Below are 22,533 nucleotides of genomic sequence, written 5' to 3' on the forward strand. Positions count from 1 at the left end.
GATCAATACCACACAACGAACAAGTACAAGAGCAGCACTCACGACCGAAAGAGTGGAAGCAAAGGGTTTCGGCACATCCAGGGCCAATAAATGAGCTACCTGGGATACATATGTGCTTACTCCCAGAATGTGTGGGTAACTGTCAGGAGACTTTCAGCGGTGATCTGCACCTTGACTGCATGCGTCAATCTAAAAAAAAGATTTTAATCAAATTAATTTTATGCTGGGTTAATGACCTTAGGGCCTTAAATTTATTAGGAGAAATATAACATTTATATACTTAAAAAAAATCATTAGTTACACTGCAGGGACATTTCATATACTCTAATACAAAAACATCACTTATATTAGTGAAAAGCGAAAAAAATGTATATGTCCTTAATTTTATGGATTGTAAATATGTTTTAACAGGTAACTTCAAAACGTGCTTCATGTGAAATATAAATTTCATCTGAAAGATTCAGTTGAAGATAAGCAAAGTCAGTTCTAGTAGAAATAGCAACCTGATACCAATTGCATGTCTATGTTTTAGCCTACGTTCCCTTATACATTTATGCATCGTAACTCAATACATTATTAAGAATAAAAGTTCACCAACCTGTTATTTGAGTTTTAGTATTCTGTGCAAGTTTATAACATTAAGGCCCGGTTTCACAGACAAGGCTTAAGGCTAGTCTCGGACTAAAAGGAATGTGTGACTTGTCTTAACCGAATATAACTTGCCCAGAAGTATCTTAAAATATATCAGCGCCATTGTTTTGTCTCAAGATACACACCAGTAATGTATTCTTCTGAGGCATTTTCATAAAAGTGACATACGTATCTCAAGTAAGCTTAGGCGTAGTCCTGGCTTAAGCTAACCGCGTTTTTGAAACCGGGCCTATGAGAATATCTCTGATCTTATCACTTTAAATGGATTCATGTGGTATCATTGCTTCACATATGATCACTTTTGCTTGACTGGGTTGCCACTGCAGTGTGAAAGTCTCCCATAGACGTCATTGTGGTTAAAAGATGGATCCATTTCACACTTTGTGACAATAAGAATTGCATAGCAGGCCCAGAGCTTGTCAGAACCTGTATTGCCAGATCTGAAATAGAGCCCCGGGGTGCTTCATTGTTAATCAGGCATAATGACTTTGGTACATTATAAGCTTACCATACTTGTGCTTATCTAGATTTGATCAAATTTAAAATGTTTTTTTTTGCCGTATAGGAAATAACAATTAGGAATTTAGATTAAAGCCATTTTTGTGATTTGTTGTGTATATTTGTTAAGACACACCTATTTTCTTTGCTTCTTTTTAGATGGCTTTTTGCCTCTATATTATACCATTCTTTTTTGTAATAGCCAGCACAGATTCTAAAAGATAAACCACATTCAAATGTTTTTCCTTATGAACAATGAGATTTTTTATGCTCAGATTATTGTAGGGGTGGCCTCTGAGCCATCTGTTTGTCCGATCTGGTCGTTTCTGGATCCACTGGACCAGTCTGACGAGAGAGGCACATTCCTCTGACAGATATAGAGCTTGTAGATGCTGCAGCTCTGAGTTCCAGCGCAAATGCAATTACGACAGCCTTACAATGTCACGGCAGACACGACCCTGACAGCGGCTAAAGAATGAGCAGTTTAGAGATTGAATTATCCTGCTGCAGCACCGCTGCCTCTGTCTAGGGTGTGAAGGATGATATAGGGCTGTCTAGAGCTTAACCGCATTTCATTTTCTCTCGCACGCTCTTGCGTTTATCTCCGTAGTGAAATTGGCTGAGTTTTCATTTACATTAAAAGGTATATTTCACCATTATCGTTCTGATATCAGCTGTAATCATTTACCCAGCCTCATGTCAGGTTACAATGTAGGCTATTATTTTTGTCTGTGGGGAAATAGCTCACCCAATAATGAAACTTATTTTATCATGTACTCTTTTAATTTCATTTCAAACCTGACTTTCTTTCTTCTACAGAAGTGAAGATATTTGAAGAATGTTGGTAGCCGAACAAGGGCGGTACCCATTCACTTCTATTGTATGGTCACTAAACCAACGCAAGTCAATAGGTACCATCGCTCTTTGGTTACTAACATTTTTCAAAACATCTGCTTTTGTGTTCTGGTGAGGAAAGTAAGTCTGAAATAACAAGAGGGTGAACTAACCCTCAAAAATAACAATAAACAAGTTAAAACATTCTTTGCATTTTTGTCCATACGCTAAAGAAGTACTATATAGACTATGTAGAAGATGTTTAGGGTTCGTTTCGGAGCACGCACGACAGTTCTCTGCATACTAAGAGCTGTCATTATGTCAAGAACTTTTCAAAGTTTGAAAAATAACGTGGTTGTGGAAGGCATGAGAGTGGGTAATTATATATCATAATGTTCATGTTATTATTTATTATTATTAATTTAATTCCTATAACAAACTTTTTTTTGCATGACACATTATACAAAGCTGCCCCCAAACATCAAAAAAAAAAAAAATTCTTTTTTTATAGAGCAGAGCGAAGGTGTACGAGAAAAGGAGAGAAAACATGTCAACAGTCAAACACGTTGCCCGGATGACAACCGCAGCTGAATTTTTTCGAACAGACACGCCATCTGCTAGGCCACAACACAGGTAAACACATCAAGTTCCCTAAGCTTTCATTCTATTTACGAAGCAATTACTGTCATATTATTCAAGACTGGACAGCAGCCCGGAACCACAATATTGGGCAAAACCTGTGCTAATGAATTTGCGCCTCGCCGCTGACAGAAATCAATGCATGTTTTCTCTATACCGTCATATAACTGAAAGTATGCTTACGGTAACCTCCTCTTTGCCTGACTGCTATATATTTTATTACAGTCTCCGTAGCGTACACGACAGCACTTTCACAGATTAATTGATGCTTTTATAATGGTCCATATGTGTCCAGTGTGGAGCGCAGGAGTCATTGTGTTGCTCATGTAATGAAGGCTTAAATGAACTATTAATTCATGTGGCCGAAGGACAGAAGAAACAGCTAATGTCACTTGGCTTCTGTATGAGGCAGGAAGAAATCCATCACTCTTACAAACCTCTTGTAGGACATCTGTCTGAACACGCTCCTGTATGTTTCAGTCTGGATTTCTGTGTATGCGCCTTTTGATAAGCAGAGAGGGATGAAATGGAAGATTGCGTGTGCGTCTGGGTAGATGCAGGACGGTGTGCTGTGCATATTGAAAATCATTTTAGACAGTACAGTTTAACCTTGAAACACCACCATTATAAACGTTATTTAATGTTGCTGACAAAAGAGTTGTTTGGTGAGAGACTGTTGATGACCACGTGTCAGCCTCTTTCATAAACGTGAAATTACAAGTGCTCAAAGTAGGTTTTATGTGCGTGAAGCAAACGTTTGCAAGAAGTGGTGTAATCTAGTTTTTTGAAGTGAGTATACTCATCCAGCCTTATACTCACCGATACCAGATCGACAACCCATGAGCACCATCACACTCATGTAATCAAGAGCATTCTAAAAGATTTATTGCAAGCAAGACTTCAATAGCCAATGACAGCAGGAGGGACTTGCTGGTTTTATTAATCAATGTTTAACTTAGCCTGTTAAGACTTATATTTAGCCTTAGATGGTAAATGTATACAATCACAAAAGCACAGGTTTTTATGTATTTTCAATGCACATTTGTGATCCATGTGAAACCCAGCTTTAAAGTCATTTATGTGTGATGCAATAATCAAAATATCATTATGAACCACACATTTTATGTCTTGGGCATTAAGGCATCTATTGTGTTTTGGACAGGGTTCTATCATTTTTTCAGCAGGGAAACCAACAAAATGTAAAAAATATTCTGCGAAAGTATAATATTTAGATATCGAGTTTGTGTCTGTGTGTCCCTGTGTGTGCACGTTGGTGTTTGTGTGTGTGTCTGTGTGTTAGTGCGTATGCATATTGTGCGTGTGGGGTGTTTTTTGTGTGTGGTGTTTGAATCAGTGTGTTTGTGTCAGTTTTCTATGTTTTCATCCTTTTTTGTCTTTACTTTTATAACTTTAAGTGTTTTGCTTAAAGTCAATATGTTTCATGTAAAGCTGCTTAGTAACAATGAAAATGATAAAAAGAGCTATATAAAAAAATTGACTTAGGCCATGTCAAAGACTTAAAGTAAATCACATTAAAATAAATTCTTAAAATCAAACTCTGATGCTCCTCACTAATAACTTGATTTTTAGTCTTGTTTTCACACACTGGGTCACATCTAATCCAAATTCCAAATTGCTCTTATTATTGACATTGATACTTTTCTATAATTGACAATCTACATTTGTGCAGTTTTATCAAGCACCTGTTACAGTTTTCTCTCCCTTTCTCCCTCATGTATTGATTCCCCACACAAACAAACATTTGTGAAGTTGGCTAATTAGATACAATTTAATATGCTAACAATCCCCTTACAGTTATGTTAAGGAATACAAATATGCTCATTTTATGAAAAGAATATGCAGTGGTTTTAAAAGTGGGGTTGAGTTATCAGCAGAAAGTATTATAGAAATGAAACACGATTGTGAACTCTGGACAATATCGCGATGGAGGTGGACCCCTCCTCTGGCTCTTTTTTCTATAACACCTACCGAAGTGGCAGAAGCTTCAGGGGCAGGCTTAGAAAACCACAGAAATAGTGTAGTTGAAATGCTTGTCGTTCATGATCTCCTTTTGTTTCTTATCTCCCGGTTGTACCAACGAAATTCAGTGTGTCGCACTTCTCTGGCACAAAACGATGTTGTTACGCTTCCTTACCCTTTTGTTAACCCAGATAAGTTGACAATATTTAAATATTTAACATTTTTGAGTTTTTCTTTGTTTAAGTAAGCAGAACTTTGATTACTGTTAAGTTAAAGTTCTTACCAAATCGTAGCAAGTGCGACTTAAATATTTAGTTTATCCTTTTTATGAAATTAAGTAGACAGAACTTAAACAAATAAGTACACAAAAATTGAAATTTTAAGTTAACTAAACTTAATTCTTTCAGTTTCTGTATTTTGCAAACACCTTGACTTATGCAACCCAAAATGAGCAAGTAGAGACTGATCTCAGAACTGGCATTAGCACAATTACTGCTCACTGGTAACATAACACGTTACTGGTAAAATGTGGCTTCGCAGATACTAAGCACATGCACCACTCTTCTAAATGATGGTAACCTCAAAACTAGAAAAAAATATATCAAACTCTTCTAAATATCTAAGAGAGGTATAATTAATCACTAACAAGTCTTTAACTTTACTTAAAACATATAAAATAATCATATTTTTTATTTACTCTCCTAATGCAGTCTGACACAAAGCATGCTGGGAATTGGAAATCCTTCTAGACCAATTGTGTTGAATTAACATGTTTAAATTAAAGACATCTTTAAATTAAAGGCAGGGTGTCCGATTTCTTTTTTCACATAGCCGTTGTTGATGTCCAAATAACCAAAACAACACACCCATAACCCCGTCTTTCACTTTCGTCAGCGCTCGGCTCAGCTAATGTCCGTCCTGTGCACTGTGCACCTTACTGCTGATTGGCTACAAAGTTGTTTTGGTACTCGGCCCGACTTAGTTGACTAAAGCGTAATTCGGAAATTGGTTAACCCACCTTTAAGTAAATTGAACAAGGAGCAAATAATTTTTTTCAGTCTTGGTCAAAACTTCAAGTTAATCAAATAAAATCATTGTAATTCACTCAAAAGCAAAAAAGTGTTTCAGGAACTTAAAATATTTAAGTACGTAGAACTTTTTATAAAATTAGGTTTACATTACTTAATCTGTTTGATTATTTTGAACATTTGGGTTTACAGTTTGGGTATATGGAAATCCTTGACTTTTCTAGTGGGTATGTATTAAAGAATCTAAATCATTAAAATGTAAAAAATCTCTCAGCTGGGTCTTGAATGTGCTTATATTGCACATTCTTTTTTTTCTTTTTTTTATAGTTTATGCAAAAAGAATCCTACATATTCCACTGTAAATTTAAAGTCATAGACAATCAACGGTGCTTTAAGGCACTTACGAAATTGTTTTGGACAGTCACTAAAGATCATGATACTTGTTCAACAGGAACATGCAGGCAGATAATGACCAAGTTTTTCAGGGCTTAGCAGTTAAGAACTGGACTCTAACCCAGTGATGGCACTTTAGGGAGCTGATGAACAGGGGCGGGGAGCACTAATAGATTCAGTGCTGTGCCAAAATGGATCCTATCTCCTCCCAGGCTGCTGTGTTGTCACTGTATTTGTGGATCATATAAATTATTGATGGATAGCTGATCGAGAACTCAATTACTGGCAGATTACTGGGGAAGGCGGACACTAGGAAACCAAGGCCTGATTGAATTAGCACCTGAGCGTGGAGAGAGTGTCCTTCAGACTCGGCTCTCTATCCCGGACCACCTGGGGAACCCAAATGCCTCAAGCCATTGCTGTCAACCATTCGTGTGCACATATGGGGATATTTGCTAATCAAATTTTAATTTCCTTAAGACAAAATGCCCTATATCACTGGAGGTTTCTTTTACATTTTAAGTATTATTGCTATATAGTGGGGTCCAAAGTTTGGGATTCCAAATGAAATATAAAAAGGGAAACCTTTTAAGATTTTATCAAAACATAGAATCGGAAAACTGTACATATGTAAGATACTACACATTTTCTTTGGACCTGTTAATGCCTTTGTATTATTTTACTTAGTTATCTATTTATTAACCTAGTCATTCGGAACCATACTTTCTTTCTTATGCAAAACACAAAGGAAGATATTTTAAAGAACGGTGACCAAAAACAGGGATTCTCATTGACTATCATTGTATGGTCTCAAAACCACTGAGACATTTTCTCAAAATATCTACTTTTGTGTTCCACAGAAAGTCACATACAGTACATATTTTATACTTGCACAGAACGACATGAGGAAAATGTCTTGAAAACGTATTTCCTGTGGAGCCCACAATATGAAGCATTAATGCTTTTGCTTGTTTATATGGCGCTTCACATGCGTGTGCGTTTGTGCACAGGCGTGTTAACATGCATTTACATGCATAGACCTTGGCACATCTGTTGAATATGTCTTCTGCCTCTGCTGCCATTTTCAGCTTCAATATAAGCAACAATGAGACAGACGTAGGCTGAAAATATATGTGCATAAATATTGGCATTTATAGGAATCTCATTCATATAACATGACGCTTTGAATTGGAATCTTGCCTCCCAAGGAAAGAAGCTATTATAAAGTTAATGTGGGCTCAGGAAAGAGAGCTAGAGGGTGAATTGGGTGCATTTATCTTTTTCTGTTGGTCAGCAGTGGAAAGAAAAAGTTAAAGAGAAAAAGGTTGCTGATACAGAGGAACACCTTTATTGAACAGATCAATTCGCTTCAGTCATCAGACACGTTTAACCGAGACAGGTAGAGAGCTGTGTGTTCCTCTTTGTGCACCCAGGGTCACATTCGGTTCTAAAGTCCATTTGTAGTTGATGCATAATAAATCTTTAGATTTTTGTTTAGTTTTAAGGTCAAATAAATGCATTAGAGATTTTATTATATTTTGGTTGTTTTGGGTGCTATTTTATATCATTTTTATGAGTGCACCTATTTGTGGCTTTCATTGCCATTGGAGACACTGGCGTAGCTTGACGGCAAGCAGTTTAAGTTGCTGTTTTGCCCAACGCAGTCTGGAATATACAGAATTCGCTCAGTGTCACAGTTGGTTGCTTGCTCTTGGGTTAGATGGCGTACTCAAATATAGACTTTGGAAAACAGTTCTATTATACGTACACATTTATTGATAGACTATAAAGAATACGCTGATGTCAGCTTTACTGACAGCCTTAAGCCAACAGGCTCCAGCAATATGGCTCACCATCAGTTTTCAATGCAGTGTGTGTGTGGGTTGTATCGCAGCGTCTCTGTCTCACCAGACGCCATTCTGGCTCCAGCTGCACCCCCTCCAGAGTTCAATTTATTGCTGCTTCAGGCTCTCTGCATGAGCCAAAACTCACCCACCTAGAGATATTGTACTCGTGTCAATCAGAATTTTCATATTTGTCTTCATAAAGGTGCCAAGGAAGGTTATTTTCCATGTGAAATATTCATCGGCACATACTCGCACCATTGATCAATCGCTGATTAGTGCTGCAAATCAGATAAACGTCTGACGGTGGAATTCGTTTTTTCTTTGCAAACAGAATCTATTTCTGATCAATACGCTGGATGGCTTTCTGCTCTAAAACTATCAATCACGGAGCAACAGAAAGGAAAATCAACATGGTTTGATAATGCTGTGCGTACAGCTTTAAAGTCAATGTAAACAGTGTAAGCACGTCGAATGATAAACAGAGATGCTTTTTGATTTGTCAGGGACAATGACATTGATCAGATGAATGGTGATGGTGACTTCATGAATCATGCAAGTGTGAAACCGCTGCGATCTAGAATGTGTCCATCTCTCTGTACGTGACTCATCCGTGCCAACTCAGAGCTTCAGCTATATTAAGAGTTCCTGACATCAAGCCCTGTTGAGGGAAGAGCTGGTGGAAACGTTATCCCGACACAACGGGCCAGTCCTGGTTTGACAAAGGAGCTCAAGTGACATGCAGAGAGTTGCAGTCCAAGTTATTGTTCACTCAGAAAAAAATATGTAGCCTCAGACAAAATGTTTAAAAGAGAATCAAGTCCGTGCTTATTGACGACGAATCACAACAGTGAATTGCTCAAGTAACTTACTAGTGATGTCGACTTTTTTATTTTTCATTAATTACATTCGATAGACACGATTCATTATATTTGATGTTCGATAGACTGCTGGGATGACAGTTTTTGTAGGCCAACCCAGAATTTAGCGTCGCCGCCGCCGCACTGGTTGTGCCATTTTGTGTTGACATATTTCTGTATTGGTAGGTGATTAGGGTGAGCGTATTAACTTTGTTTTCACATCCGCAAAACAATTATTTTTAATACAATTACCATTAGCGTTTAGCCACACATGAATGGCAACAATGCGAGCGGTTAGCCACAGTAATCGGAGTTTGCCCCTGCAGCTAGTGGATAAACCTGCTTCTGTCTTTCATTAGAGCATGAAAGCATTCTCATCTGACTCCTCTTTCAGCTTTTGAATAGCATTGCCACTTTGATCAAAGAACATTTAAAACCACATACTTCCCCTAAAGTCTTTGCGGCTATTGCTGTAGCATGCAATGATCCATTTTGCCATTTCTGTAAACTGGCTGGTTTTCTCTGAGCGCTTAAAACCACAATCACCAGATACGGGTGGTATCCTTAAACACTTGTTTTGTACACTTTCCCGGCTTTCAAGGAATCGTTGTTAACCTGCCTTTTCACTCTTTAACCGACTCACACACAATCTAAATTTGACCATGGCATGAATGTATTGCATTCGGAATGGCATTAAAATCTAAATTCATCATAGGTGACCTTTGGTGTGCACAAAGACCTGCTTGTGCTGCCCTTAACGTCGTGCTTGTGCGACACAGAAAGTTCATGTTTCTCTGTGGGCTGCGTCACATGCCCTTGGCCAGATTAGCAGCCTTGCATGGACGTGACTAGGCGTCTGTGAGAGGAAGGCGTTAAAATGCAACCCAGTTGCTTTTGGTGTCCGATTCCTTCTAGTCTTGTCTTTGCATGCATTTGCGGTGCAAATCCTGATTGGTTGATCTATTGTTTTTCAATATTATTGCAAAATAATACACTGTTTTCAGAACCCTGTCTGTCATTAGTTGTGGATAATACCGTTGCTCAGGCATTTTAGGATAAATTTGCAGTTTGAAATGTTTGAGTTTACTTTGTATTAAAATCTAAGAACTTTGACTTTGTTTGCAGACATTGGTTTCTGAGCTCATTATGTATCATTGAAATCTCTTTTCAAGCATTATAGAATGTATGTCCGATTACTGGGGGGGGGAGGGATCGATCAATCAAGTGTCTATACTGTAGGATATACTGAGATAAGTTGAGAAATGGCTTTTTCTGTTGGTATAAGCTCCGACCAAAAATTGCCATTCAGCAAGTCTTTTGCTTTCTATCTCTCTCCCTCCATAAACTCAGACTCTGAAGAAAAACAGAGCTTAAATAGAAACTGAGAAACTGAGGAGTCACAGTGCTGGATTTAACCCCTGTGCGCTGATCCCTCAGGCTGTTGCTTAATTCTCCAATTTTCAGCTGTTAGAGATAGAAAAGGAATAATAAACATTTGAAACACCCAGTAATAATCCATCTGACCCCTCTCCCCTCCTCTGTATGGACACCGAGGGCGGGCTAGAGTTTCACTCCATCCTAATCTCAGCCGAAGACTCTGCACTCGCTCGGCCTGCTAATGAAACCATATCACCAAACTGGAGCAGCCTGGGACTGATTATCACCACATTCATACGCACCCCTCACAATCGCATAAACACACACAAACTCAATGACAACTGTGTGTGGGGTTTGTGATAGCATTGTGTATGCAATGGGGTTCGAATAGGGCCTGAAATCCTTCTATTTTTTTAAAGCAAATTGTTTCATATTGTTAAAATATTTGCGACAAAGAAGCAATTGGAACATCAACTTTAAAAAGGATTTTAAGAGCTAAATAAACATCAATCAACATTATATCTCAAAAGTAAGGGCATCACAGCATGTATTATACAGCAATAACAGAACGGATGTAATGTTGTTGATCATGTATATAAATGCATTTTAAAGAATATATAATATACGAATGTACTGTGTGTGTGTGTGTGTGTGTGTATATATATATATATACATTATATTTATCAATATTTTATAAATAAACAAATGTATGAATAAGCCTAAATTCTTATAAATCTCTTTATAAATCTTAAAAAATATATAAGGATTTTTACATTATGATGTGGCAAATACCTCTCATTCAGAATATCATACAAAATTCCCACCATTTTGATTGACATATTTTATATTTATTCAGCTACAGGCGAGAATGAACACATGTCTTCAGGAGGGTCTCGTGCTAGATCGGTGATACCTAATTATAGACTCATTTAATTTTAAGTGGTTGCTAGAAAAAAGCATGACAATATTCCCGGCCCCGCGTACCACTCAGCAGCGTACAGCTGTCACGTAAGATGAGAGCTGAAAAAGTAGCCTATTAAACCGACAAACTGCAGAAAATGTACACATAAATGACCGCAGCTTATTGAGCTTTAAACTGAAAATCACCGGCGTGTCATCTTCATTAAGGGCTGTGCTAGAGTAGCCCTGCACTTTTGCTCACATAATGAGTACCAGCGGGGGGTGAGTGCAAAGCTTGCAGTTTCTCATTCAACCAAATTACTTATTACCCTGATTCATCACGGCGGCCGTCATTTGTGCACCTGAACCCCCTTCACTGTATTGGTGGGACACGTACAAGCTGCTAAACGTGGACAGAGTTGGCGTGACCTCCTACCGTGAGGTCGCAATGTCTTTTTTGTGATTTAGGACCAAAGCGACGTGACTCGATCTGTGTTTATGTTGAGTCTAAGATACTCTTTTCTTTAATATGCTTAGATGATCTTATTGGCATGGTGAACATGTGGTGTTGAAGGTTTCCATAGGATCTGATTTATATGAATCATTTCATATAGACCGCGATGAGATTATATGGGGAAAACATTTGAGACTTCAGGTTCAATCTCTTGCTTTTTACATCTAGAATATTAAAACAGATTTGACAAGATACAAAAATCTGACATTTATAATCAATGCTTATTTGTGTATTCAGCGATACAATTTTTCTCTGTGGTTGTACTCGGCGATGAAATGCACACACTTGAGTTGATTTAATGAGTGACACCTGTCAAACTCACTCTTCTCTTCCTCTTTTTCTGTCTCTCTCTCTCTCTCTAAAGTTAGGCTGCTTTTGGTCATTAATGCTGTACTCAGCAGGCTTTGCAGTAAGCCAGACTGCTTGCCTCAGCGTTAATGGTTGATTTTTGCCTTTTCTGGTAGGCAAAGAGTGATAGGCGAGATTCCTCACAAGGCCCTGTCAATACATCACTATCATCTCCCAGTTACAGTCTAGAAAAAAACCTACACCGTCATTATAGAATGATCCCCATTGAAATGGCATTGCTGTATACCTACAGTATGTTAAAGCATCACGCACTGTGACCACCTGTATATTGCATTTCGTTATCATTTATTTCCATTATTTAAAATAATACTTTCACAAGTTGCAATCAAATATACAAAAATGGGTTGTTACCATTTCACCCCAAGCTTTGTGCACTATTTTAAGGCTTTTTGTGAGGAAGTCTCTTTTGAACGGGGGTGGTGCTGAATGGAAGCATCGGGATAAAAGACCTTTGTTGGACAAAGGATAGTTTTATAGATGCTGATGGTGCAAGTTGCTGTGCGTAGTTGACTTGGTTACTGGCCGCACGGATTTTCCGTGGTGGGCGTACAGAACCCCCAACGAGATACAGGAAAATAATGGAAGTTTTGTGCATTTAATGCTATGTGATGCATTTGGGAGCCGGTGTAACAAGAGCAGGATGCACATGGTTCAACACAACGCTCTAAAAACAGATCCTCAGCTGTGCTGAAACGCTCCATTCACAGACACAGCTCCACAGACTCTGTACACCCCTCGCAAATTGCTGATGAGCTCCAAAAATAAAAGCACAGGACTGCAGTCCACCTGTGAAAATGCGGGAGTCCATTACATTAGCCCCTCCCATGCTAACATGCTAAGTGGTCAGTACGGCAGCTGCGGCCGTATCATGTGTTCACATTGAAACTTCGAGCTGTGCACCACGTTCTAATGTCCAAAACTGTTTTGGAAGACATCGTGTTTATCTTTGTTGTTTTCCTGTGTGTTGAAATACATGCAGCAGCGCTGCAGAAAATCTTCAGTTGACAGATTGGACTTTGGTGTCAATAAAAGCTTCCCATGGCGGTCATGACCTTTGCTGATGCAACAACTACAAGCATCAGAGTCACTTATTTGCCCTCACTTTAAAGCTGTTCTCAGTTGCGTTTTTGGTTAAAAATCAGGTATTGATCAAGTACATAAACAATCAGCGTTCAAAACTGTCTCTTTTTTTTACCTTACCAACATTAGGCTTATAATAATGATAGTACAGATATAATTGGAGCTGTCAGGTTGGATTTTGTCGGAAATATAAGTTGTTTTTAACGCACTTAAAGAGAAGCATGCAGAAGTTACCTTCAATTTGATGTTTTAAACAGAGATGGCGATAGAGAAGCAAAAGTTACTTTAAGTTAGTTAAAGGATGATCTTATTGATAGAAATGCAATGTAATATGCATAACTATGTATTCAGAGTTGTAAAAGGAACTTACATAATGAAGCGTTATGTTTATATTACCTTAGAATGAGCTATTTCTATTTACACACACCGCAGGTCCCCTTGCATGGAATTCGCCATGTTGTTTCTACGGTAGCCCTAAACGGACAAACTGCTCTACATAGCGCATTTCATAAATACGATATCTCCTTCGGCAAAAAAGTGAATGCGTGACGACATCTTAGTTTTGTGTCAGCCACCGTAGTGCTTCGAAGGGAGGAGGGAGGGGTGCAGAGAGCCGTTGCTTGCAATTTCAAAACCACACCGCTAAATTTCATACACTGGACCTTTACTTGAAGTTCCGATTAAAGACAACCTCATATTTTCTGATCTTATGTTTACCATAGATCTGTATTTGTTATACATATTGAATATTGTATGTATAGTGATTATAGTTTCAGTGTCAATTAGAAGCACAATACCTGACGTTCTCGCAAGCTTGAGCCGACCGGTATTTTTAATCAGAGGAGTAATTTTTGAATTTCGGCTAAAATAAACATCATTACGATAATTCCCTAGGGGACTAGCTCAGCCTCTTTCCCAAAAACGACCTCTCTCTCTCTTTTTCTTTTCTTTCGCTCTCTCTCTCTCTGAAAAAGAATACAAGCCTAAACTCAGAGTATGATTGGCCAGCTGCCCCCACCCTATAGTCACTGTTCTCTCTCTCTCTCTGTCCTCTCTCTTGCTCTCTGCTTAAATAGTTTTAACAAAAAAGAGAGAGAGAGGTAGAGAGAGAAAGAGAGAGAGAGAGGGGGGATGGGAAAGGTGGGGGAGGGTAATTGTGTGTGTGTGTGTGTGTGTGTGTACTCTGTTGTCACTGGTTGGGAGGGAAAGAGAGAGAGAGAGAGAGAGAGAGAGGGGAAGAGAAGAGAGGGAAGAGAGAGAGTTGAGTGTGTCCCATATGTGGAAAAAAGCATAGTACTGCACACACAAGCCTGTTTGGTCCAGGGATTATCTAACTGGTTTTGAATCAAATGAAGAAAAGCAGGCATGAGAAGGTAACTGCATCTTGATATTAAACTGCACTGTTTTCTATTTAGTATTTATGTTGTATGTAAATGATTCACCCTGTCTTAGTCCTGAATTGTTTGAACTCTTCTGCACCGTTTCATTACAACTTTTCTGCTTTAATGTGAAACAGATTCTCGTGCACTCTCTCTTCTGCATGCAGGTGTTTATTAAAATGTACGACTTTGTGAGAATTCTGTTGACGTTTGGATACGTGTGTACAGAATTGGGTTTGTATAATGTGTCAGCCTTCATTCTGAGCAAGTTTCGGGGTTGTTGGTTTAGGATAGTGTTTCAGTCAGTGAGCATGTTATAGTTTAACAGTGTGCACATTTTTGTGTATTAAGATTTTGGATACATTCTTAACTGTCTGTTGCTGAGGTGTGTCATGAATTTGACACACGTTTCCCACAATTTCTATGTGGTCAAACATCTATGTGAACATCCATAGAAAACTCACTACATTTAACCACAGTTTTTGCAATAGTGTTGTGTTTACGTTGTGTTTTTATGTTCTGGCATATTTGTTAACGGTTCAAATTGACCATTACATCTGTAGACTGGTATAAAAATAATATTTACAGTTTTGTCAGAATGAAGTTTTGATTTCTCAAACGCAGCGCATGGACGGCACACTGTTTGCCTAGCGTTATTATGTAATATTTTTCATTCATGTGTGAGCTTCTCTGCACGCTCACTTGAGGGGAAATTATGTTTTCCTTTCTGACAAACCAATCTAATCGTTCATGCTCAATATTTAACTAATTCATTTCAATAGATGTTTTAAATTAACTACTTTCCTTTAGTTGTTTTTTATGTTTTTTTTTAAGAAAAAATACTTTTTTTATCACAAATGTGCTTTATTTTAATTGACTTTGAATTGACTATTTCCCAGAGTTATTTTCCCAGTTTTAGGATATTTAACTACCAAAAATGTCAACTGATTAAAACATAGTTTTTCTTCTTCAATATATATATATTAAATTGCAAAGACATTTCATAAAGCATATTTTGATTGTTCATCTACCAGAGGTAATTAAAGCAGGAGAGTGTGTGATTGAGGATAAAATGAGCTTAATTTTGTGAAAGCATGCTCGCCGCTGCGGTTATGAGGCGAGGAAAGAAGCTATGGTATGTGTGGTGCTTTTTGTCAAGGGGTTTAGAAAGCCCTCTTTAGAAGCTGGACACAGCCATACAATCAGCTTAATGCCTGTGTGCAGGCTCTTAATGAATACCCCTGTGTGTGTTCAGCCCACAGAGAGAGTTCTTGTGTCCGTGACTGTTTCACTCTTGTCCAAAATTGAGATGATGGTTTAGGAGCTCTTGATTGTGGGTTGCAGGCTTGTTGAATTCATGCAACTTTTGTTTACAGATACAAATGATCAGGATTATACAATGTAGTGTATATGATGAACGTTCACCCCTGATAAACCCTTTTTCTTTTTCAGGATTAGATTTTACACAGAGTCCCAATGTCAGTTCAAGTGAATGATGGACTACAGCCGTACAGACGCCAACCTGGATTTCCCCGCAGAACTGTCGCCATAATCGAGACCAGGTCCGCAGAATGCTGAGTCCTATTGTTCCCTATAGTAAGTTTAACCACATTTTTGGCCTCAAAACATACTGCAATATAAACAACTTGTCAAGTGGCGGACTAATAGGAAAATTACCCTATGGCTACAATTACAGAAGTATTTGTTTTGTTGGTAAACCTGTTTTAGTAATGACACACTTGACAGTGTGTCAAACTAATTGTCATGTTTTTTTACCGCATCTTCATGTTTTAAAAGGGACAGTTTATTCATTTGCATGCTCAAATGGAATGTCAAAGCTACTATTTTCTTGAATACACACTTTTAAAATTACACTTTTTTTAAGGTGACTATATAGGACTATATGACAAAAAAAACAACGATCAGAAAAGCAGTTGCGTTTTATATTCCAAGTCATTAAACATCATTTACTTTCCTCCTGTCCTGCTAAACCTGGGATGTAACAGGGTTCTTTCTATGTTTTTTTTTAAGGAAAAGGATGGGTATATGTTGGGAGGGGGGTAAGTTGTCTGACAATGTCATCTCACCACGACTACCAGCATTACCCCACCAGTGTTCAGCTCACAGTTGCTTCCTCTATCTGTCTTTCTCTTCGGCTTCACCTCCACCCCCCTCTCGACTGACCTAATAACTGACGTGTCCAGTTTTAGCCCCATTCCTAACCCCCCTGCCGGGCTTCATTTGAGCTCCGTGCTGGCCCTCTCCAAAACAGCATTGTTTGCGGGCCAGCATGAGGTTTCTTCCCCCAGTTCTGCCTGAAGAGATGCTTTTTCTCCCCTCTTTAGCTCTTCTTCTCTGGGCTTTATAGCCATGACAGTTACATGAAAAGAGGGAGGGAAATCAAACTAAAGGACCAAGTCACCTCAATTTGAGATGTAATCATGTATTAATGAGGCTTGAATACTTTTAAGCTGGCTTGCTAGGTTGTTGCTTCAACCATTGAAGTGTAATAAAGTGTTATAATTCCATTTAGAATACTATTGTTATGTGCGCCAATAGAATTACTTTCAGTGTTTGTTTTGATAAATTCCTTTTGTGTTGCGAATAGTCTCCAGTTCTACCTGTGTGTAGTTTTAAGTCGTGATGAAAAACATTTTTGACCGAGGGGAGATGGTTATCTTTTCTAATCAATACTGATGACGTTGCTTAGAAGTTAGCCGAAGGTTCCTCTGATGTTCCGTCAAACATTCCTAAGAAGTTGAGTACAAAGAAGTATTTTGTAATGGACCTCAAATGACGGTTTATGTCAAGACATGCCAATTTAGTTTTTCTGTCCAGTGCAGTTTTTAGAAGCATTTGCCTGAAGTGACATGTCCGTAATGGCTGTTAAGGTGCTTTTACTTTTCTTAAAGATATTTAATTTTATCCGATTTAATTTATTTATTAATAAATAATAAGTTCATACATTTGAACTAAAATTGCAAGTTACTACTCTTGAAATCAGCAAATCAAAAATGTGAAATATTTTTACGTCTGCTCAGTCTCTATTTGCACACTTTATTAAAAAAAATATCACAAGGCCCCGTCGGGAATATTCTGAATTCTTTGAGGATCTGATTGGTGTGCGTGCATACTTTTTCTTTGTGTGTCTTCATGTGCATTGTGAATCTTGTATGTTAAAGTGTGATGTTAGGACGGCACACAAGAGTGTTGGAAATCCGTCCTGTTTAACTCCCGTCCTGGCGAACTCCTTGTGTTCCCTACAGTCCTTTAGTTTTGGTTCTGTCTCTCATGAGTCCTCTGTTCTGGAATCAGCTGAACGCAGGTCAGCTCATATGGTATATATGTGAACAGTGTCACATCCATGCTGGAATTTTCTTTGTAGAATGCCAAAGCATTTCTGACGTCTGTGTTTATGTTTGACTTAAGAGGACAGGCATTTTTGTGCCCGCACAGTCACGCATCAACACTTACGTGTGCATTTGGGTATCGTCTGTCCGTAACATGCTCACGTTGCATCCACAAACAATTATGCACGATCTCCGATGAGCACGTAGGGACCACAAGCTGAGTCGGACCTGAAGGAAATCTGAGAGAGATTCCTGGGGCCATGGATACTCCTGGAGGGATTTGGTGCAAAGAATCTGTAATCTGCACTTCAAACGCACCCTTAAATCAGTCCCAGGCCAGGAGCCCACGAGTGCCCTAACTCTTGTTGCATTGGGGCCCTGCTGTCCAACATATTCCTTATTTCAAGAGAAACACTCATAGCCAGACCCAATTCCAGCTCTGAGCCATCCTCTCTCCTCATTATGACCTCATTTCTTTCAATCTCCATACTTAAAGGCCCAAGCGATAAAGGAGACACATCCGTTAACTCATTAAGGCTGGATGCTTCCAAAGAAGCGATGTAACAACGAGCATCCAACACATCTATTCTAATGAGAGAATGTGGCTCTGACGGGGCAAGGGGGCCCTTGAGTAAACAGAAAGGTGCTGAAGTGTTGGCGTGAATGAGCACGGGGGTCATTAGTGGCGGGTGTGAATTGGCTTTAATTAGCCCGCCATGCAGTCAGCGAGATGGCGCCCATAGGAAAAGGGGGTTAGAGATACACATTCCGCCGGGCACCCCCTGCCCTTGTTCATCATCTCAGCATCATTAAAGACAGATCATTAGGCCCATTGCCGGCACAATTACGGTTCCAATTAAGACCGGGACTTCTGGGAAATTGGGCGTCAAGCGTGTGGTCTTCTGAGTCACGAACCGAGCTAACCTTCCAGTAAATCGTCATTGGGTCCGTTCATGGTTTTCTCCACAGTCCTAATTAAGACCCCGTGCTCGGGTGAGTTTTAAGATTCAGTTTTGTCTTTTCACTAAACCCTTGTGCAAAGATGGAAATCAGTCCAATTCGATGTCCTATTGTAAACCATTTGTAGGATCTTTGAGGAAACCGGACAGGGAATTTGAGTGAGGGCACCGTAACGCAGTTAGGGAACTCTGTGAGGGGGCAGGGTGGATGAGAAGGAGGGAGGGGGCGACGAGAGAGATTGGAAGACGGGGATGGAGGAGAGATTGGGTAGGAGAGACAGATGGAAGGGGGTGATTGGTCATCAGTGAGCCTTAGGACAGCTGTTCTTTGATATATTAGTGGACACAATGACCCAAACCTGGCCTGCGGCCACAGAAAATAGGGACCCTGTTTTTTCTGCACGGGTGGGGGTGCCCAGCATTTGGCTATTTGTGGACAAGAATTAGCCGGCCAGGGGGTGGGGTTGTTGTTTCTAAAATTATGAGAATCTTGCCAGACTCCTCTTCTACTCATTCAAGACTCCAATATGCCAGTGGGTTCCTCTAAGCTTAAAGTTCACACTTTTAAATAGACCACATACGATTTTCATTTTATATTATTAACAAACATTTAAAACGATAACATCTTTCCTCCACGAGTTTTGAATGACGTAATACTTTTGGCACAAATGGTGTTACCGTGTCACACTGTGCAACACACAATATTTACAGTAGTGTGAAAACAGGATCAAGATCAACATGAACTCACAGAAGACAACGCTTAGAATGTCCCTTAAGGCAAAATAATAACGCTGAGAGATTAAAGCGTGCACCTCACATGGAGAACAATTCTGAATTGAGGATTGAGAGAAAATCAGATCCTTCACTGCCACTCTAAAAGATAGGTTTCTTCCTCTAGGGACCCCACAGGGGCCGCATGAAAAGAGCCACGGCGTCTGGCGTTGCACTGAGGAGCAGGTGTGAAAACTCATATGGGCTCCAACGCCTTTTCTGCTTTATAAGCTATTGAAAAGGAAGTAAATGAGCTGAAAGAAAGAGAGAGAGATCATGTTAACCACACTGCTGTAACTAATGCAAAGATTTATAATAATTGTCTCTGTAATGCTCAATTATGCATGCCCTGTGAGTGATGATGAGCGGTTAGATGCAGCATTATGGTAGTTTGAGGGAGCACTCACGCATCTTCATTATGTTAAAACACGAGATCTGGTCTGCCTTCATCTGAGTCCTTATTTTTATTATTTATTCATTTGCTTCAATTTTATGACGATTATTTTGCAGTTCTTAATTGAAAATAAATACAGTGTGGTTCACACGTCCACATTTAATCAAAATTTTAAGATTTGACATTTTTTATTTCTATTTTACATTATTCACTATTTGTTAGTCATTAGTGAAATGAAATGTAAGGAGTTTTCTGACCACTGTCAAAAAAAATCACCTATTTAAGATGCTTTTTTTAAAGGAACAGGGAACCAAAATATATTTGCTGTCATCAACTGTTTAAATCTGTATAAATGTCCTTGTTCTAATGAACATAGAGAAAGATATTTGGAAAAATGCTGGTACCCAAACGGTTCCTAGCCATCATGGACTACCAATTGAGGACAAATTACAACGGTAGTCAAAAGTTCCCCAGAACTGTTTGCTTTCCGACATTCTTCAAAATATCTTATATTGTGTTCAACAGAACACAGACATTTATAAAGTAATATAAAATAATTTACTCACTTGAGGGTTAGTAAATAAAGACAGAATTGTTATTTTTGGGTGAACTGTCACTTAAAAGCACGTTATATTAAAGTGACACAAAAAATATAATTTAACCAATTACAACTTAGTTTGAGTTGTATGAAATGCGACTCGATTTTAATATAGTTAAAGTTCAAGTGACTTATAAAACCAGTTTGATTTTCATGCAAAATTTCATGCTGTCCTCAAGCAAAACGCAGGCATACAAAATTCTAGCAAAATCGCAAATTCATGCTAATTTTTGTTTACATTATATTTTTGTTCAAATTTGCTTTAGCTAGTTCCCCTAAATGTTTGGATTATAAACAAAGTCATTATTCTAATAAATAGTGTTACATTAGAAACTGACGTAAAAATGGATTTTGAATAACTATCCTAGAGGCTTTACATCTTGCATGACTTATTGCCGTCTTTCATGGCATTGATTCCGAGATGTTTGTGTGGAATACAAATCAGCAGATAATTAGAACGCCGGGTGCCATCTTATCTACAGCGAAGTGATTAATTCATGTAAACACAATCCTCTCGGTGCTCTGTTTTCAACCAGACCTTTCTATCCGTCTCTCTCATCTTTCTCTCTTCCTCTCCGTCTTCTTAATCGCTTCAGTCTCTTAAAAGAAGCCTTCTTTTGTGCCATGTGTGTTCTTCAAAGGGAGTTCCTCGCATACCAGCACCGTGGGCTGAAGTTTCCAAACATAATTCTTAACAGGATGTTCACTGTGCATCCATTCAACTTCTCTCCAGTTGTCTTGACATTTTAGTGACAGTAATTAATAAAAATATCTGTGCTGAGAGATTGTGAGAGTGGTTGATTGTACCGATTCTTTTTTAAATTGTCTATTATTTCAAGTGTTAGGGTGCGCTGTTTCTCCAGCTGAAGATGCAGAGGTTTTCTTTAAAGGCGTCTGTGGGATTTGATAGTGGAATTGCCGTTGGGGGGTGTCTGTAGTAGATAAACCTACTTAAATCTATGTGTGGGGTTTAGCGAATGGGTACTCACAATAATACCTGATTGGATTGATTCACCCTGCTTCTGTTTACAACTGGCCCCTGTGCAATCTGCTTGGTTTAATGGCCCCGTGTCCCAGATGGCTTGTTGCATCCATGTAGGTTTTGTTCCTCGGGGCAGGAAAACAAAAGTAACGCGGCCTGAAAGTGCACACGGACCCCTGGGGAGCTGTGAGACGCTGAGCATCCTTTGGCAGCCGGGCTTGGTCCGCTGCTCTAACATTGCAAGACCTTCTGCTCTGGCAGTCCGCGTGTGTTAGATCGCGGCAAATATTTGTGTAAGCCTGATATTTACATTCAGAAACCAATGTTATGATGTCGAAATGGTGATTCTTAGAGTAGAAGTGTACAAGACTAGTTGTTGACTCATTGGTTTTGATGTGTGAGGTAATAATTTTGGTTTCACCAAATGTTTAGTGATTTGTTGTATTGTTGCATTTAAAAACTTCACCAGACTTCGCCATTGATTTAGTTAAACCTCAGAAGAATAAAATCTGTGAACTGATTACTTGGTCACACAGGCTGTTTTAGATCGGCATCTTTTTTGGTGGCAAACCTCCCGTTCCTTCGGCATACATTCTCAAAATATCGAGATAGAGCACACAAACAAAACACACACAATCACTAAAAGTCCCTCAATAAATCCCAGGACGGCACAAAGGCTGTCAGTGCGCTTGCTGCTGAATAGATTAATAAGATTTCCATAATTAGGCAAGCCTCGGACAATAGGATCCCTCAGCTTTTGTCTCAGGACCAACAGGATTGTCAGGCCAGGAGGACGTCTGCTGACTGGGCCGCCCAACAATGGCTGCACAGAGACAGTAAGGCGACCAGTGGAAACATCTGTCTCCCTGCCAGCCTCGGACCCTCACGGAGTCGCCACTACAAACCACTCGTCAATGAAATGGCCAGGAGCCCGATGTAGACAATGAAGTTTTGTTTAGAGGGCCATTCTTTTCTTAATTTATTCAGAACGCCGCCGTTTACACCAGCGTCTCTGTGATTAGAATTGGTCATTGGTTTCTAGATTGTAGGTATAGTGATAGCGAAAATACTTTTTTTACAAAACAGATCACATTTTTCTTTGTGTGCTATGTCCCTCATTTGCTTGAGTGTGT

The 22,533-nt window shown here is 39.0% G+C and overlaps 1 protein-coding gene across 3 annotated transcripts in view; it reads left to right on the forward strand.

Annotated features, from left to right (window-relative positions):
* fignl2 (fidgetin like 2) overlaps positions 1–22,533 on the forward strand; it is a 46,229-nt gene that overhangs the window by 15,873 nt on the left and 7,823 nt on the right. The window contains exons 2-3 of one of the 3 annotated variants that reach the window (XM_056732159.1): positions 2,495–2,616; positions 15,799–15,942. In XM_056732159.1, the coding sequence (XP_056588137.1) occupies positions 15,918–15,942 (25 nt within the window). In that variant the 5' untranslated portion in view covers positions 2,495–2,616; positions 15,799–15,917. Of the gene's footprint in view, positions 1–2,494; positions 2,617–14,227; positions 14,341–15,798; positions 15,943–22,533 lie in introns of those variants that run through there. The other 2 variants (XM_056732160.1, XM_056732162.1) reach the window with 2 other exon arrangements.

The sequence above is a fragment of the Triplophysa dalaica genome, chromosome 20 (genome assembly GCF_015846415.1).
Source record: "Triplophysa dalaica isolate WHDGS20190420 chromosome 20, ASM1584641v1, whole genome shotgun sequence".
NCBI classification, from domain to species: Eukaryota; Metazoa; Chordata; class Actinopteri; order Cypriniformes; family Nemacheilidae; genus Triplophysa; species Triplophysa dalaica.